This window comes from Urocampus carinirostris, chromosome 14 (genome assembly GCF_059441175.1).
Source record: "Urocampus carinirostris isolate Australia breed hairy pipefish chromosome 14, RoL_Ucar_1.0, whole genome shotgun sequence".
NCBI lineage: Eukaryota > Metazoa > Chordata > Actinopteri > Syngnathiformes > Syngnathidae > Urocampus > Urocampus carinirostris.
The window spans coordinates 1,017,101-1,036,857 of NC_142362.1; the positions used below are offsets into that span (position 1 = coordinate 1,017,101).

General features: G+C 40.1%; 2 protein-coding genes across 2 annotated transcripts in view; one reads left to right on the forward strand and one right to left on the reverse strand.

Annotated features, from left to right (window-relative positions):
* The window catches only part of LOC148352402 (fibronectin-like), an 83,871-nt gene extending 68,967 nt beyond the window's left edge, over positions 1-14,904 (reverse strand). The window contains exons 1-6 of the mRNA XM_088353278.1: positions 14,655-14,904; positions 10,859-10,984; positions 10,598-10,735; positions 6,673-6,804; positions 3,039-3,176; positions 1,057-1,215 (exon numbers count right to left, since the gene is read on the reverse strand). Coding sequence (XP_088209404.1) covers positions 1,057-1,215; positions 3,039-3,176; positions 6,673-6,804; positions 10,598-10,735; positions 10,859-10,984; positions 14,655-14,790 — 829 coding nt within the window. The 5' untranslated portion in view covers positions 14,791-14,904. The remainder of the gene's footprint in view (positions 1-1,056; positions 1,216-3,038; positions 3,177-6,672; positions 6,805-10,597; positions 10,736-10,858; positions 10,985-14,654) is intronic.
* hao2 (hydroxyacid oxidase 2 (long chain)) overlaps positions 14,675-19,757 on the forward strand; it is a 48,163-nt gene continuing 43,080 nt past the window's right edge. Inside the window, exons 1-2 of the mRNA XM_088353281.1 lie at positions 14,675-14,967; positions 15,984-16,064. The gene's annotated coding sequence lies outside the window, so the exon portion shown is untranslated. The remainder of the gene's footprint in view (positions 14,968-15,983; positions 16,065-19,757) is intronic.

Sequence of the window (19,757 nt, forward strand, 5' to 3'; positions counted from 1 at the left end):
CCCCTTATTTAAGCACCAAATCTGATGATATGCATTGAAAAACTCAAAATGCAATTCGGCTTGCTCAAAAGTGTTTTATTCTTTCATTTAATATATTGGTAGATGAAATAAATATCTGATCATTAACAATAGCATGTAAACAAAAACGTAGCCAGCTATATATCTGTTCCTAGGTCAAATTTGATCAACCAAACATTGTATTTTACACTTATTTTCAAAGTATTTTAAAGCGTTTCCATAAGTAGCCATCTGGAGAGAACCAGTTCACAACCCCAAAAACTTTGCAACCGTGTACTTTAATTTGGCCATTTTTTAGACGTTGTGAAAGAGTTGTAAATGTTGGACTTCTCTTCCGAGAAACCAATCACTGCTGGTAAGTGACATTAGCACGTAAAAATGGATCCCTGGTTGCATTTACTCATGTTAATTTCTGCTCCGATTTGAATACACATACTAAAATTGTATACATTTGTGTTGGGATTTTTGTTGGCGAATCAATGTGTCAATCCACGTTTGAACCGGACGCTATTGGCTAAAGATTTCTGAAGTCAAAGTAGGTCATGATATTTTTGTCAATACAAGCCTTCATAGGTTGTCGCAGGAGAAGGACATCAGACGAGTCAGTTTATTTTAAAAGGGGATTTCTAGAGAGGAACGAACTGATCACGGATAGGATCGTCAAACGATGCAGAAATGCTTTTAGGCGGATTTTTTTTTTATATTAATAATAATAATATAATAATAATAATATTATATTAATAAGAATAATATAATAATATTTTCCACGGTCGGATTCAGTGGACCTTCGTGAATGTAACCAGATTATGTTTGCGGGGAATCGCGTCATGAGTGGAATTTTACAGCACTTTTGGGTGAGTTATACCGGTAATTTGTTTCAGGCTAACGGTGATGTTTCTGATAAGAACATTTTGAAACGGTCAGCGTATCCTCAATCCCGAGAGGTTGTGACGAGTGACACCGTCCAGACACCTATTTTGTCAACAACAGGTCCTAGGGGTTAAAAGAAAAAGAAAAAAGGATATCGTCAGTTCTCACCTAGTCCTGTCGTGTGGAGCGAGGCATGTCTCTCGCACTTCCACTCCCCTCGGCCGTTTCCGGTGCACAGACATTGGAGCAGGTTGCCCCTGGCGTCGCTTTTCGTCCACGTGTCCCCGATACGGTAGGAGCTCAGCGTGTCCTGGTCGTTGCAACGATCTAGCAAAAGAGAACAGGTTTTGATTGTCATAGAAACGGAATTTTTTTTGCAACTGGAACATACGAGTCGTCGTTTGCCGATTTAACAAATTGTGTGAAATTTAACACTATTGGGGAAAAAGAAATTATAGAATCACTACTCTTACCCCAAAACTGAATTTTGGAGAAATTTATATATGTCAGGACCAGAACAGAAACAGGACCAAATTGCGTGACGACTACCACAAGTTTTATTAAAGGAAACTGGAAGGGCTGCGGGAAGCAAGTCGCTCTCGTACTCGGATTGTGATCCGAACACGGAAGTGGATCTTCCGTAATGAGCGATGTCGGTGTCAGGGACGGAAAAACAGGTCAGTAGCCGGGACTGGGAGAGCAAAGCGTTGTAGGGGTCGGAAACGAGTCGTAAGCCATAATGGGAGAGTAGACTTAGTGAGGACAAAAGAGGTCCTAAGCCGGGACGGGAGAGCAGAAGTGGTCAGGATCAAAAAGGGTCACAGCCGGAGACAGACGAGAGCAAAAACGGGACAAGTGGGAGTCAAGGTTGAAAAAAGGCTTGCCTAGTATACACTGAGGTTCACAGACGGACTGACCAAAGGGGACAGACGGGAGTGGGAATAAGCACTGATCGGGATCCAATCAGAACTCGCGGCAGTTGGCGCCAAATGAGCGGGCACAGCTGAGTCACACCAGTAATCATGACAAATATATATATATATATATATATATAGAACAATAACTCTTTAAAAAAAAATAATTGACGGACAGTTTAGATATTGAACAAATATAAAATTCAACCAACACACTTAAAATGGATCAAAAATGGGACCCACCCAAAATTTGCATCAATTTTAGCCATTTTCTAAGTTGTTTGACACAAAATGACCCAGTTCATTGGGTTGTTTGAAACAAGAAGACTAGGATTCTTAATTGTAAACTAAACCGATTTTCAGATTTTGAGATTTAAACAAAACGAAAACCTGTTTTTACAGAAAACGCAGGAAACATGACACAATTATTGTGGTTGTTGTTTCTGCAAAACCACAAAGGACGTTCATATCCACCCAAAGATTAGGGTGAACAAAATTTAACCCGTGAACTTGCGTTATTTTTGACTTAAGTGCAGTGGCGATATGCTAAGTTTTCTTCAAAATATTCCTTCCAGTGATGGACAATTCATCACATCCACTACACAGCATCATCTCCAAACGGAAGAGGAGCTTCAGCGACAGACTGCTGTCACAGTCTTGTTCCACGGAGAGACTGAAGAGATAATTTCTCCCTCATGGCATGAGCCTCTTCAACTCCACCCGGTGGAGTTAAAGCCCACCTTAAACCCCACTCCCTTATTTGCATATTACCCTATTTTTATTACAGTGTGTATTTTCCGTAGCACTATTTAAATACTCTATAGCGAAACGTTAGCAGCCCCAAAATGAGCAGTACTTTTTTGTGTGTGCTATGCAGACTCTGGGATTTGTCAATTTCTCCTGAAAAGTTAAGAACCAAAGGCTCATTTCACAGACAAGTCTCAAAGTGTACCTGACTTGTTAACCTGACTGCCCATTTTGCGCATCTGGTTAGCTACTCTTCTTGCACTATCGGCACTATGGTAAAATACTATACGTAGCCAAAATACAATACAACATTATTTATATCTGTACATTCAAGGAAACTGTGGGGGTCAGATGCATCGACATTTCGTTCTGTATACACGTGTACTAGAATGACAATAAAGTAGATCTGAATCTGAATCTGAAGTCAGTGTCAACTAAAACCAGCTGCTTAAAACTGACGTCATCTTCCGGAAGTCGGGGATCCCTTACTTCTGGAAGTGCAGGTGATGCGGCCGCTTCCTTCTCCCAGACAAGTGCAGTCCACCATCATCCAACCTTGGTAAGGCTTCTCCCAGGTTTCTCCCACCACGTAAGACGTCCCGGCCGTGTTGTCATAGCAACGTTCGGCTGTGGGATACAAACACACACTTGGTGGGGGTTGGCAAACAGAGTAATACATAGAAGGAGATTCTACTATATGCTACAGGTTAAGAACTATCTATCTATCTATCTACTCTGGTCATATCCCTCGAGAGGGGTGACCGACAGCAAGACAAACACATACAAAAATAAAGAAAAGAAAAAAGGAAAAAGTAGCAAAAAACGCACACAATTTTTTTTGGACCATGGCCAACCCAAATGCCCAAGTTTAAGCACCTCAGCACTTAAGTTGGTCACGCTTTCGTCCCTCCAGATGAAATGGGACACCAGAAAGCGGCCATGTCACTCTGGACAGGGTGACACAACACACTCTCCTGTTCAACGTCAGGGCCCGACAGCTTTCACTGGTTTACCCCTGCCGCATCATACAGGTGCCCTGCCCATCCCTTAGAACGCGTTCAAATATCCCACCATCTTTTTACAACACCTCTCCACTCATTTCCTATTTTACACTATTTCTATATCTTTCATGCCTTTTTATTATTCGAGGCTTTGAACACATCAGTCTCCCCATCGCAGATAGGACTCATTTCGTATCTCGCGGGTCTAATGTACAACAATTATCACTTTATTAGATAGATAGATAGATAGATACTTTATTCATCCCCGTAGGGAAATTCACACTTCCGTTGTTTAATAACAGATGAACATGATGCCCTAGGGGTGCTTGTAGCGAAGTGGATGACGTCACGACAGTCCAAAAATTCGACATCCCTGCGGCAGATGGAAAACTTTTCTTTGTGAAAATCCAGGGATACACCACCTCGTGTTAGCAAGTCCGCCTCCTCTCCGATTCCCCCCGGCTTTCGTGGCTCTGTTTAGCGGCGTTGAAGCCGGATTGCTCCGGGTAGCTCCGGGTGGCTACACGTTAGCGTCCGGAATGCTAAACGTGAGCCACGTTTCCGCAAAACACAGCAACTGCGCTCCCTGTGCGCTTCGATGTTTTCCACCAGCACTCGATGATCTTATTTGGTCGTGAGTTCGCATTTACCATGATTACGGATGGTACCGAAGACTTATAACGCCGCTAGCCGCTTCGCTAGCTCCGGCTTTTCCTCCACGATAGGCCCCTTCATCACGCCGGCACGAGAATTTTTCAGGACAAGGAGTTGAAATTCCTTGAATACACGCATTTCTTGTGCGTTAAAACCCATGTCCATAGGATAGAAGTAATCCATAGTGTAGTTGTCAAAACGGGAAGAAAAAACACCGAAGATAGGAGCAGACAATAAAACAATAAGGCAGCTGCTGGAAAAGGCAGCCGCTCGTGGCAGCGCCGCTTTGAAAACATTATTATAGTATCTTCCAAATTAAAATATAGAAAAATAAGAACATAAAAGATTTTGTTTAGAATTGTTTTAAATATTGCGAATTAAGAAAAAAAGTGCTTGAATTTAATATTATTTTCTGATTTCAAAATAAAAGTATTTGACTTGCAAAACAAGTATTAAATAAAAAATACTTAATTTAAAAAGTTATTTTCCTATTTTACTAGACAAACAAGTTCACAAAAAAAGTAATATGTAATTAAGATTTTCACTGGAAAAATAAAACTACCGTAACACAAGAAAATAATGATTGGACTTAGTATTGTTTGTTCTTATTTCCCAGTCTCTTGAGAGCTGCCACAGTGTCAAACAGGGTTTGGGTTATTTTTCGTCACCCTGGTGTAAGTTTCAGATCAGGGGGTCGTTTAATGGTATTCCGTGCAACCCTTCGAGACTTTTTGTGATAAAGGGCTATACCGGGGGTCGGGAACCCATTCCCCACAAGCCATACGTGACTACTTTCATGAGTGCATATGGCTCGGAGATCAAATTTAACCGTTGTACATTTCTCGGTGGCGTTCCAAAACTGGGCTATTACGTCCCGATTTTGGTACGTGCAAAGCTGAAACGACATAAATACAGTATACAGTTTATAGAGCACATTCTCGACTACAGTTTAAAATCAGGGTGTCACACCGACATACCACATTTTGGCAGAAGGTCGCTGAGAAAGCTTTTAAATGGAAGCTCAATCCACTATGTATGTTTATTGTTGAGCTACCTGATGATGAAAGCCCACAGAACAAACTGCAAATACCTAAAAATGCCGGCTAACCCCTCAGAGAAATTTGATTGGGTGGGCGGATCTCTGCACACAGCGCAAGGGCACACCCTTCTCTCTCGCTCTGTGCAGTCTGCGCTGAAGGTGAATACGACATTATCCCTGACGTATCCTTGTGACGTTGTTACTAAAGGAGTTTGCTTACACTTATTAGGACAAAAATGACAAATCAAAATGAGCCTCAACACTCTTGAATAACCGAGGGACATTTTAAGTGGTATAATATTCATACCTGTCAAGCCGTACGTTTTTGCCATACAAAGTACGTTTATGATGTACAAGAAAATCTGTACGGAAAAAGGCAAATTTGTCAATGATGGGTACCATCCGGTATACACTGACTATCCCGAAACGGCAAATCAATCAAGTCAAACGAGTTCGCCGCGGTAGCCTCGATCTCGGTATCGTTTTTTTTCGTTGCAAACGAAGCAAGCGGTTTGATGCTACTGTGCGCATGCGTCTGCCGCCTGGGGATTTCCCATCATGCATCATTCCAATCACACGTCAACAAAGTCTCAAAAAACATCTGATTCATGTGGTAGTGATGTAGTGAAAGGAAGTCAGTCTCTTTTTAGGGAACCGGCTTTTTCGGCTCAACTCATAATAGAGAGCCGGCTCTCCAACGGCTCACTTGCTTTGATGCATTCTATTAGGAATGATGCTGTTGTATAAAGAAGTTAAATTAAAAAGGAGAAATTGAAAAAGGACAGGTTTGTGGTTATCCCTTAAATCAGCATATTACCAACAATAATTTATTGCAGAAAATAAAAAAAACGTATTATTCTACTAAATTTTATTTGCATGTTTTTTTTCCTTCTATAGTGAACGTCCAAGCGACTTCATTTTTGAACTTTTTTGATCATAAACCTCATTCGTGTCGAGCAACTCAGGATCTCACAACAAAATGTTCATGAACAATACATATGATGTAACGAAACACATGTACAATATAACATGTTCAACTACATCAATAAACCTGTTTGAAAAAATATATATGGTGTAAGATTATTTTGTATTTTGTAAGGGAAAACACGACAGTTTGTACGGGCATGGAGCCCTGCAGCGCGACAGGTATGAATATTGATCTGGGACAGAGGCTCTGGAATTATTATTTTTCCTTAGATTTGATCGAATCATGAAACTCACACAGTGGTGAAGAGTTAGCTTTGGTCTGAAGAGAGGATTTGTTGAAATTTGTCTTAATATTTACGGCTATTTGGGTCAAAAAGCTTCCCGGCCCCTGGGCTATACAAATAAACATGACTGGACTTGTACAAAGATAACTCATCCTACTCCACGTTAGCACGACATTAGTCACAGCCGACGCGCACAGAAGATGACGTAGAGGACTCACCGACGGGCTTGCAGGTCCATTCTCCTTTGCCGTTCCCCAGACAGACGCACTCCAGCATGTAGCCTCCCGTCTCGTGAGGTCTCCTCCAGGTGTCTCCGATTTTATACGACGCCCCGTCTTCGTGACAACGATCTAAATGGACAGGGCGTGTGTTTGTCACTTCCGCACCAAAGAAGGAAAGGCGAGACATTTCTGCTATGATTTAACCACACGGCAAAGTGCAAGCAGCTGCACAACAAATCCATTTGTTGCGAGAAGAAAATGGAGATTGAATGCTCACTGAAGAAAGCTGGTAAATATACCCGATGAATTTGATTTTGATCTGCCGCACTAAATTGATAAAAGAGTGGATGTACCTCAACTTCTTGCGCCTTAACTCTGAAAAGACCGAAACGTCAGTTATTGGTCCATCGAAATGCCGTGACTTGTTCTCAAAAACATTGAAAAACATCATATCACCCAGAGTGACTCAGTCAAAAATTGAGGTGTCATATTTGACCCTGATCTGTCCTTTCAAACACACGTGAAGAAAATGACTAGAACCGCTTTCTTCCATCTTCGCAGCATTGCTAAAATTCGTGATAAATTGGCATATGAGATGTCTCCGTCGGATGCGGAGATTATAATTCATCCCCTCTCGATGACTGTAAGGCACTACTCTCCGGTCTCCTGAAGTCCAAAATCAAGAGCCTTCAGCTGGTACAAAATGCTGCAGTGAGGCTTTTAACCAAGACAAGAAAATGTGATCACATGACCCCGATTTGAGCTAACCTGCATTGACTCTCTGTTAGCTTAAGATGTGATTTGAAGGTTCTGTTGGTCGTATACAAAATCATGCATGGACTTGCTCCCTCATATCTTTCAGATTGAATTTCCCACTATGTTCCAGTCAGGAGCCTTCGTTCTGAAAACGCTGGTCTACTGGGGATCTCAAGAGCCAAGAAGAAATCCGCAGGTTGGAGAGCGTTCTCCATCCGGGACCCGGTGCTGTGGAATGCTCTTCCCCCTGAGATTCGATCTGCAACCTCAGTGGAGTGTTTAAATCTATGCTTAAAACACACTTTTACTCTGTACCATATGAATAATCTATATTTGATGTTGATAATATCTGCGTATTATTTGATGGATAGATAGATAGATACTTTATTCAAATTCATATTGCCCTCATGTAAGTTTTAGATCAGGGGACGCTGTCATAATAGTCTGTAATAATAGATTGCAATAATTCTGTGGTCCGTGCGGCCCTTTGAGACTCTTTGTGATGAAGGGCCGAACAAATAAACATGACTTGACTTGATTCATTTGTCATTTTGAAAATTGAGACATATTCTGGACGCTGGATTTTTGGGCTGGTCCGGTCCGTTTGAGACAAGATCAAGTCCCAAAAAACATTCCAGTTCCAAGACGAGATGCCTGAGCTGCAATTAGCCGTAAAGCCGCTATCTGCTGTCAATCACAAGTTCTAGTTCAGGGGGATTTCTCTCCGTTTTGAAAAAGGCCAAGTCCAGCAATCATCACATTTCATCTGTTTGTTATTTACCTTGAGTACAACACACCATGTAAGAGAAGTAGTAAAAGGCATTGTAATTCTGTGTTCCCATGCTTCGGACGATTTCGCAATCACTCAAACCACTAAGTCGTGGGTGTCCGAATTTTTCGGGAAGTGGTCCAGATTTGGTAAGCTGAAAATGTGTGAGGGTCCACTTCTTTCATTCGGCATTCTTTGAAAAGTCTTTCACAAATTCACACTCCGTGAAACGTTTGCAGTGATCCGCGGTCGGCATTGCGACCGTGTATCTTGCCTTTGTAGCATTTTCATTTGGACCGCAGGGTCTCGTGAAAAAGCGCTGCTGTGTCGTTAAAACAGCTTCCAGTTGCTTCACCTTTTCACGGCATCCGTTTGGTCTGGCAGTGCCTCTTGGTAGTATATACTTTGAAAACAGGCACAGTCTCTTGGCAAATTGGGCAGATGCAATTGTTTCAAAAAATTCTCCAATTACCCCAAGTCAACTTTTCTTTTTTTATCAACATTCGGCATGTCGGAAATGGGGTGGGCTAAAATTCTCAAAGAAAGCCATGGGTAAGGTGGCCAAAGGGCTAATACCATCATCTGGTTAAATGGTGAATTATTTTGTTGGGTACAAAAATTTTACTGCGGTCAACATTACTGGCGGACCACATATTATTAATTGTATGACAGAGGCCGTGGGCCAGTAAAAATTAAATCACGGGCCGTATCTGGCCCCTGGACCAGCGGGCTCTAAATTGTGAATTTAATGAAGACGAAAAAATAATAAAATCAAAAATATGTAAAAAGCTAAAAAAAAGAAACAAAAACAAAAAGTGAAAAGACAGAAAAGAACTAAAAAAAATAGGGAAAAATTGAAAAAAGGATGAAACAAATAAAAATAGAAGAAAATAGGGAACAAAAGAAGGAAAAAGCAATAAAAAATGAGTAAAAGGCTAAGGGAAAAATGAGAACAAATTAAACAAAATAAGAAGAAATAAATAAATGGGGAAAAAATTGAAAGTTGAAAAAAAGCATGGAGAAAGAAGAAAAAGTCCCAAAAAAAAGACAAAAAAATGTTTTTTGGGGTCTCTTTGATCAATCTTGTGTTGCATTCAAATATTTTCCAAACATACCGAGTCGATCTTGTTGCCAACATTGTACTTCCACTAATAAGTGTGATGAAATACAGTTCTGTATTGTGCAACAGACTCAATAAATCCCCCAAAGTGTTAGTATTATGTAACAAAAGATACTTTTTGGAAATTACGGGCTCAGGGCTTCTACAGCTTAAGACTTTTAAAGACTTTTTTAATGCTTTTTGAAATCAAATTTAAGACAATTAAAACAAAAAACACAAATATTTCTAGCACACAATAATCACTAGATGTGGGTAGACCTGCTCAGAAAGGCCCGACTGAAACCATATTACCGTGTTGATAGCTTTGTTATTGTTGATGTTGCCACAAAAGTAAATCAGTAAATTTAAAAAAAGAATTTGATAAATGTTACTAAATCTTTTAAGTTCAAACACATATTAACAGGTCTTTCAAATTTGGACTCAAGACATTTGAATGCCTTATTTTTAGAATAATGAATTATAATTCAAGCGTTTGTTACATCCCGTCTCGACTGTAACGCACTACTCTCCGGTCTCCCGAAATCCAAAATCAACTAGGACAAGAAAAGTTTGATCACATGAATCCGATTTGAGCTAACCTGCATTAAGCTTAAGATGTGATTTGAAGGTTCTGTTGGTCGTATACCAAATCGTGCATGGACTTGCTCCCTCATATCTTTCAGATTTCATTTCCCCCTATGTTCCAGTCCGGAGCCTTCTTTCTCTGAAAACGCTGGTCTACTAGTGATCCCAAGATCCAAGAAGAAATCAGCTGGTTCCAGAGCGTTCTCCATTTGGGCCCTGGCGCTGTCGAATGCTCTTCCCCCTGAGATTGGATCTGCAACCTCACTGGAACTGTTTAAATATAGGCTTAGACCACACTTCTATTCCATAGCGTATGAATAACCTAGATTTTATGTTGATAATATGTTTTATTTGCCCTCATGTAGGTTTTAGATCAGGGGATGCTGTCATAATAGTCTGTAGTTTGCAATAGTCTTTGATCGGTGCAGCCCTTTGAGACTCTTTGTGCTTAAGGGCCAAACAAATAAACAGGACTTGACTTGAATTCAATGCCTATTAAGACTTTTCAAGAATCTTCGTCAACCCTGGGGCTGTACAACCTTTGAAGCATTGCCAAAAAGCCAGAAGCAGGTAACTTGATTGTGTGTCTGGTTTTGGAGATGTTTGCTAAGGATTTGGTTGCCACACTTGGGATCCATGTTGCCCACTTTCTTTGTATTTTTTGTGAACCCTCGCAATTTCAGAGGAAATATTGGACAGCAGTCTGGACTTACTGGCGATGGTACAGCTGATCTTTCCCCTGCCGGATCCGATACAGGTACAGTCCCAAATCATGCCATCCTTGGGTCTCTCATAAGTTTCTCCCACAGTGTAGTACTGTTGGTTGATCTTATCATAGCATCTTTCTTCAGCTAAAGGGGAAGGGGTGAGGGGCACAAGAGGAGAAGGTGTGTTTGTTTTGTCTCACGGAGCCAGATAAATAAAGACGGGGTTGCTGATAAAATAACACAGCAGGCACACACACGCCGAGTCACCTTCGGGTTTGCTGATGCACTTAATGCCGGCGACTCCGTTGCAAGTACACACCAGAGTGCTGCCCAAGTACTGTCGTTCCCATTGGTCGTTAACGGCGTAGAAGTGACCGTTTTCCGTGCAACCATCTGGAGAAAAAAGCAGGGTAAAACGATGCCGGGTGATTGCTACGAGCTGGAAGTAATAAGGAGATATTTAAAAAATCCATCTGGCTTCGATTTCAGAGGGAGAACACTTAACCGGTACATGACAAACTCTACCTGATGACGAGGAAACCAACTTCTCTCATAAATGGTAAATGGTCTGCATTTCTATAGCACTTTTCAAGTCAATGAAGCGCTCCCAATGCGCTTTACAATGTGCTTCACACTTACTCATTCACACACACACACACTCACACACACACAAATGAGGAGTCAGCCTCCAAACGTTTTGAGGATAATCAAGACGCTAAATGGTAAATGGTCTGCATTTCTGAAGCGCTTTTCAAGTCAATGAAGACCTCCCAAAGCGCTTTACAATGTGCTTCACACTTACCCATTCACACACACACTCACACCATGCAGCCATGCAAGGCACCGACCTGCTTAGTGGGGCCATTAGGGATTCAGTGTCTTGCCCAAGGGCACTTCGACATATAACACGGAGGAGCCGGGAATCGAACCTCTAACCATTTGATTACCTCCTGAGCTAATGCCGCCCCAGTACATAAAGCTAATTGCTTTTCAAAGGTCTGACAGCTCGCAGGCGGGTTAAAGTATGTCACCACTATTAACCCAAGGACACTTCGACATATAACACGGAGGAGCCGGGAATCGAACCTGCGATCTCTACATCCCAAGACGAGCGCTCTACCTCCTGAGCCAATGCCATGGAGAGATCTTTAGAAAGCTCCTTACCAGTGATGTGACGCGATGAGTGCAAAATGATCGGTAGGTATGACGATTTTGAAGGAGATTCAATACAATTGTCTATGTCCTTTTACTGGCATCACGGTAGCCGATAGGAAAACCTTGTAGAATGTCATCAACACAGCCCAGAACATCATCGGCTGCTTTCTGCCCAGCCAGGAGAAGATTGCCGGCAGCAGAGCCAACAAGATTATGAATGACTTTTCTCACCTCACCACCTATTTGATTTGCTCCCCCGGGGCAGATACTACAGGTCCTTTAAGACAAAGACTCGGAGGCAGTTTTTTCCCCAAGCGATCACAGGGACACAAGACTGGGAAACTATTTCATTTTGCTCCAATCAGTTTTTTAACTGCCATGATAAATCAAATTCTTTGCATACACTATCCATTCTTGTTAATATATCTAAATACATTTTTTAGAATTGTTTATCCGTCTGTGTACAATATTTTAGGAATATGTTTTTGCGGTTGACTAAACCTTTTTTGACCACATTCTTATTAATAAATTTCTCATAATGTCATCATATTATGATAGTGTTATGATGCACTGTTTAAATCTAGGCTTACAACACAATTATATTCTATAGCTTATGAACGACCTATATTTCATGTGGTTGTATCGTTTATTGATCCCCTTGCAACATCCATTGAAGGGGCATTGATTTCTTCACGTTGAGGTTTTGGAGTTTTTCCTTGCCCTCGTGTAGGTTTTAGATCAAGGAATGGTGTCATCTTAGTCTGTAAAGCCTTTTGAAACGTCTTTGTGATTAAAGGCTATACAAAGAAACATGACTTGAAATGGAAAAAATTAAAACCTTATATCTCTAGAGAAAATATATAATCATATTTGATTTGTCATGTCAAGTCAAGTTTATTAGTATAGGCGTTAATCGGAAGGAGTCTGAAAAGGCTGCACAGACCACAGATTATTTCAAACTACAGATTACCCGATCTAAAACCTGATCTAAAAAGAAGGGCCAACAGGTTCAAAAACACAATTTTATGTATTGAACACAGATATCCTTTTAAAGTTACATGCAGTAAAATTGAAGGATACTAAAACCACTTAGTCTTGGTTTACTAAACCTGTTTTATTTCCATTTCAGTTTAATGACCTGCTGTCTTCTTTAATGTCGGTTGATAACCTATTGACATTTATGCACAATGGTTTGGTTTAAGAATCTACTTAAATCTGTTTTAAAGATTTCTAAATCATGAGTATTCCTAGTTCCTCAAAGTTCAGCAGTCAACAGTCACGATCAAAACAATAATCATAATAATTACTACCGCAACCTTGATGTGAAGTTCTGTGAAGAACCAGATCTGTTGCTGTTGCATTATTTTGTTGCCATTATTTTCTGATGGCCGGTCTACAAACACAATTTTTGAGTATTGCCTATCCATCCCAAAAATATTTTTGAGACTTGGACATGTTTATCCTGGACATTTTGTTGTAAATAATCTACATTGTTTTATCAATGACAATAAAGACTGTTCTTTTTTGAATGAATGAATGAAAGCTTTATTCGAACAGTAAAATAAAAACAGAACAAAAACAAAAACTCAACAACAAAATAAATGTTACATAATATGTTGGAAAAGGGCTAGTCAGAAGCAAATGCTTCTATTCCCTACCCCTTCATCTTTCCTATTAAATACACCAATGATATAACAACAATTGCAATAATATTAATAATAACAGTAATGATATAACAATAGCAACAATAACACAAAATTAACCATAGTTCTAGACGCACTATTCCCAATCTATCGTATCACTCATACCCCATTTATTCATCTCTGTATTCCGCCAGTAATGTTATTTTTTTAAATTTGAATTTGAACATGCGAATAGTTGGACATTGTTTGATCTCATCTTGTTTGACTCCACACACAGACACACACCTACTTTTCCTGGTGGTTCTCACCTCTGGTATTATGAATTTACGACAGCCCCTTAAGTCATAATTTCCCTCTTTCCGAATGAATAATTTATGGATGTTTTCTGGCACTATGCCTTTGTTGACCTTAAATAGCAGCTGTGCAGTGAAAATTTTGACAAAATCGTCTAATTTTAATCATTTGGACTGCAGGAATAAAATATGAGTATGATCTCGATATCATACCCTGAGTATGGTTCTAATTGCACGTTTTTGGAGGATAAAAAGGGGCTGGAGTCAACTTTTGTAATGATTGCCCCAGACTCCTGCACAGTACAATTCTAAATACATTTACTTTATACGTGTTTACCTACATCAAAGCCCCCTATGATACTGGAGTAAATCTTTTGCAACAGAGACAGCTAAGACTTTTTTCCACTTTCACTCTCTAAGCCACCCAAAAGTAGTCTTTCTTCAGAATATCACACTTTCAAATCCCCTTTACAAGCCCATACAATTTGCAACTTTGTAAAACTATAGAGAAAACCAACCAGGGTTGGGTAGGGTTACTTTAACTGGATTACTTTCAATGACTTTTGGATTACTCCAATACCAAATATGCTAAGAAAAGACAAAAGAAACTAAATATGAATAAAATGATGACTCACAACACGTGGTAAGATTTCTCTCCTGGCTTAGATCTCCGGCAAAAGTAACATAAAATGCAACAGAAACAAAATGAACATCAATCCAAACAGCTTGCCAACATCATTTTTGCCGTTCCATGTATTCCGTTACTCCCCGAGCCAGCACAAACGTGAGTCAATTTATTCATATTTAGTTTCTTTTGTCTTTTATGAGCATATTTGGTATTGGAGTCATCCAAAAGTCATTGATAGTAATCAAGTTAAAGTAACCCTACCCAACCCTGAAACCAACAGACATATCTAATATTCCATTTGAAGGATTTTGATGAGCAAACTGCCACAAGAACCCCAAACTTACCCTGGGACACCGAGGGGACGTGATGCTGCTGAGCCTGTCTTCGGTTCTTGTGCTTCCCCTTGGGCATGCAGTGCACCGCGGTCCCGATGCACAAAGCAAGCAACACCCTGACGGCGATGCTTCTTTTAGAGGACATTTTTTAGGAGAAATCTTGCACTCACAAGACGGAGAAAACTGCGGACTGGCTCCCTGTGCAGCAGAAGCCAGCGATGACGGTCTGCCCCTTTTCGGTGCACGGTCCCAGTGTGCAGGTTTCGCGGAGTGGGAGTGATTTATCAGACTGGGAATGGTGGAAGGAGGGAAAAGGGAGGAGGTAAATCCACGCAACAACCCACGCAAGGGATATGCACTATTTTGGGGGGGGGGGGTTTGTTTATATGAGGGGGGGCATTTCCATTGTGGTCAGATTTACGCAATTTTGCGTCATTTTTAGCAAACAAAGTCAACTTGTTAGCTCGACATTCTTGTTGAAACTAAAGCAAATGGTTGTTAATCCATAACTGAAAATTGTCGTCATTTTGAAGGGGGACATTTCCATTGTGGTTACGCAATTTTGCGCAATACTCGTTTTTAGGAAGCTGAGTAAACTTGTTCGCTCTTAAATAAGTTAGGAGTGACGTTTTTGTTTAAAATAAAAGCAAATAATTGTTACTACATACCTGAAAATTTTAGTTTAAGTCATTAAAGTTTTGTTAGACTGACCCTTTTCGCTTTGTTGGCTAGCAAATTAATTAGCTAATTCAGGCGTGTTGAGTGTCATTTGATAAAGTTGTGAACTTATAAGAGTAACGCTCGTTTATACAAAAAATAAATGGTTTACTGTAGGTATTAGAAACACGTTTTAAAAGTAGTGAAATTGTTGTTACATGGACGCTTCGCTAGGTAGCTAATTTATAGACTCAAGGGGAGGTCACGTGACGCGATGAAAATGGCCGTTTTGTTGACGCGATTTTAAATTAGCCGGGTTTAGAAAGCAGAGACAACAGGTTAATTATTTATGAGCGGCACTAGTTTAAAAGAAATAATTGTTATTTTTCATACATTAAAAGTGTTGTAAAAGAAGTAAAAGTTTTGCTACATCTGGCTTAGCTAGCTAGCTAATTTGTTTACCCTTTATAAGTGACGTCACGTTGCCCTCTCTGGTAGAATGAGAGCCATGACGGACGGTAAAAGACACCTGTGTGCATGGCAGTTAAATTGGTAGTTGAGTTGAAACAAATCCCATCAACCACGACGGAATATAACCTCCACTTTTTACCAAGGCGATTAATTCCTGTGCGGCGGGCAATCTTCTAAACCCGATTCAGAAATATATCCCTTTTGATAAAGACAGACGACGGTGATGTTTATCTGCAGTCTGGAGATACAACACAGGCAGCCCTCAAGTAATTCAAGATTTGCAGCGAAGAGGTATGTTTAATGTCAGTAGGTACTCGTCCCATCAAAGACCCTCAATATAATAAGGTGAGCTAGTGCCAACTACAGTAGTTACATTAGTGTCGAACTGTTGCTATTTAAATGAGCTGCTTTTTCCTTATGAGTTGATTATCTTAATTATCTTCATTTCTTCCATCTCCTTATTTTTATTACAGTGTGTATTTAATGTAGCACTATTTAAATACTCTATATCAACACGTTACATTGCGTATTTATGTATTATATTCCTTTTACTTTATTATTGTTTTATTTTCATCACAAGGATAATGCTAGAAGTGTCAATTTCCCTTCGGGGATGAATAAAGTATCCATCTATCTATCTCTATATCTCTATCTCTATCTCTATCTAACACTTGTGTTGACGATTTCTCTATTCTTTCGTTCGATTAAATTGTCCCTGCCGTGTAAATAAAACGTAGTTTGTTAGAATCAAACCACGTGCATTATTCATACGTTTGTTTATATATTTTCCTTTTAAACTGATCAATTATTATCATTATCAATGAACCGCATGATGATAAATGCTAGACACAAAACAAGCTATTCGTGAGCACCACCTGTTGGCCGAATGGGTAACCACCAAATAAATCTCATTTCAAGCAATTTTCTCCACACTGAATTATACTGATGCTCTGCAGATTGTTTCCGTTCCGTTTTTAATTCCGTCATCGGTCAGAATGGGGTCACATGACATCAGTGTCTTGAAAAATTCCAGTACTGTATTATTAGTTTGAATATCTGGAAAGCGTTTGAGGAAGCCATCTGGGATTATACCGGACAGTTAACTGCTGCTGAGAATTCCATTTTTATCGCGTCCAGGTTGAAAGGGAAAATATTGCGGGTACCCTGATTTAAAAAAAACAATTATTATTCATATTGTTATAATTATTATGATCAAAACAGCCAACTGTTACTATTGCTGTTGTTATTTTGCTGGTCTGCATTTATATAGCGCTGAAGATCTCCTATAGCACTTGACCCATTCACACACACACTCACACACCGATAGCGGCGTCAGCCTGCGAGGCACCTACCTGCTTATCGGGGGGTCAGTGCCTTGCCCAAGGACACTTCTACAATTATCTCAGAGGAGTGAGGAATCATACCTTCGATCTCTTGGTCCTAAGACGAGCGCTCTACGACGCACTTTACACACGATGGCAAACGTTTTTTGTACCACCTTGGCGGCATTAAATATTGCGCACTGTCCCTTTAAGGCAGGGGTGTCAAACTCATTTGAATTAGGGGGCCACACGATAGAGCAAACATTCTGTCGGGGGCCGGACTAGTTAAAGAGAAAGAAAAAGAGAGATAAATAAAAGAGAAAGAGGGAGGGAAAAGGAGAGAGGGCGGGACAAAGAAAGAAAAAGAGAGAGAGGGAGAGAGCGTGAGAAACTAAAGAGATAAAAAGTCATGAGAGGGGGGGGAGAAAGGGAGAGGAAGAAAAATTCAAAGAGAAATAGAAAGACAGAAGGAGAGAAAAGAAAAAAGAAAGCGCAAAGGGTAGGAAGAAAGAGAGAGAAAAGTTAGAGCAAAAGAAGTTAAAAAGACACAGTGAGTGAAAGAGACAGAGTGGGAGAAAAGGGGTGGAAGAGAAAGAGAGAGAGAGAAAGAGAAATAAAGTACAGTGTCTTTGTTGGAGGCACCTGGCTTTGGCAACATCAAGTTGACATGTTTCAACCTGCAGCTTGTTTTTCTCTTGCGCTTCTCTGAGTGTTGTCTCGCGGGCCGGATTCAATCCCTTAGCGGGCCCGATCTGGCCCGCGGGCCGCCTGTTTGACACCTGTGCAATTGTACTGTTATTGATATTTTGTAATAAAACCCTTAGACTTTAGCGTTGCTACATTGTGGTTAAATAAACAAACACCCAAAAAAATGAGCTTGGTCATCAGTTGCTCGTAATTGTCCTACAGACTCATGCGCGGTCACCGTCCTTAAAGTTGTTTTGCAATTCGGAGTGACGAGCGAGCGTCATTTCCCAATTCGGGCCGTTTTATGGAAATCCCTTCATTTTCTTTTGAAAGCGTCCCGTCTGTCGCCAAACCCGATCATTGTTTGTCCCTCGAAATCAAAATGGACTCCCGCAGCAGCGTGTTTACAAGAACAATCGCTGCCAAAAAATTCTCTATCCCTTTTGTTAAATCCATTGTGACGTTTTTCAGCCGACATAGAAGGAAAAAGTGGATTGTGAGCAATGTTCCCTGTCATTTTTTCAGGAGTCTGAGCGTTCACACAAAGTGGGTGAGCAACGCTTGAAACAACAGTGAGCAACGGCAATCCCAAGTGTGGCAACTAAGTCATGATCAAACATGTCCAAAACTTGACATCGCCTTACATTTTACTGAGTTTTCGGCAATGCAAAATGATTTTTCTCTTTTGAATGAATTGACTCATTTACAATGGCGTACAAACGTCATTTGTTTTTACAATTCTTTCACAAGATATCCATTTCTTTTTATTTCCTGATATATTTTGTCACATCATACTCACATTTTTGGGGGCTGATTAAGTCGGTTGTACGATACAGAACTGTACTTAATCACAATTTTGAGTGGAAGTACAATGTTGGCAACAAGATTCACTTGATATCATTAATTGAATGCAACACAAACTTTTTCCTCTTTTTCCCTGTTTTTTTCTCCTTTTTTAAAAAAATCCTTTTTAAAAAAAATCACATTGTGTTTATTTTTTCCTAGCTGTCACTTTTTTCTTTTTGTTCTCTATTTACTTTTTTTCCTTTGTTTCTTTCTTTTCTTTTTTTCTGGCTCTTTTCTGAATTTTCCTTCTTTTTTCTCTTCCTTTTTTTCTCAGCTTTTCACTACTTTTTCATTTTGGTATTTTCTTCTTTTTTGTTCTATTCTTCCCCTTCTTTTAAGTCATTTTGTGCACAATTTTACATCATATTTGGTCGTGTAGGGATTAAAGAAGCAAAAACAACCCAAATAGCCGTTTGGGACCCGAAAGAGCCGGTTCTTTTTAGTGAGCCGAGCCTAAGAAGCCGGTTCTTGAAAAACTCTACTGACTTTACTCAACTTCGTTCTGCTTCGACCTTGACTTCAAAATACCGCATTTAAAACACAACGTCAGGGGAACCCGTGGATTTTTACTTTCATGCACTGTCACTTTGACTTAATTTGCTTCTTAATTAGCAATTTTGAGCCCTGATTTTTGTGAACTGGCTCGATTTTCTTGTGCGCGGAAAAGCTCTGGGTAGTGCGCAATTACGCACACACGCAGCTTGGAGGGAACATTGATTGTAATCTTTGCCAAAGCCGTGATTCCTGGCCTTCTTTGTCCCCATGGTCCCAGGGCCGTAAAAACCACGCAATAAATGAAATTTTTTTTTTTAAATGTCCGTAAAAATGACGCTGACACGCTTGCTCTCAGTCATTACGGCATTGTTATTCGAAGCACCACTGTCCCCTACTGGTCTCACCAGAGAGGACAGCTCTATTTAAAAACCGTCTCTTTTGGCCCGGCTCACTGAAAAGAGCCGACTCTTTTGGCTCACAAATGGCTCCTTAGATTTTTTTTAATGATATATTACCAATAATAACAATAAAACATTTTACATCAAATTATTTAGTAATTAGTTATTGTATATGTTTTACTGGGAATCCCGGATCCACAAAAAAAGAACAGATTTAAAGTCGAACAGCAACTCAA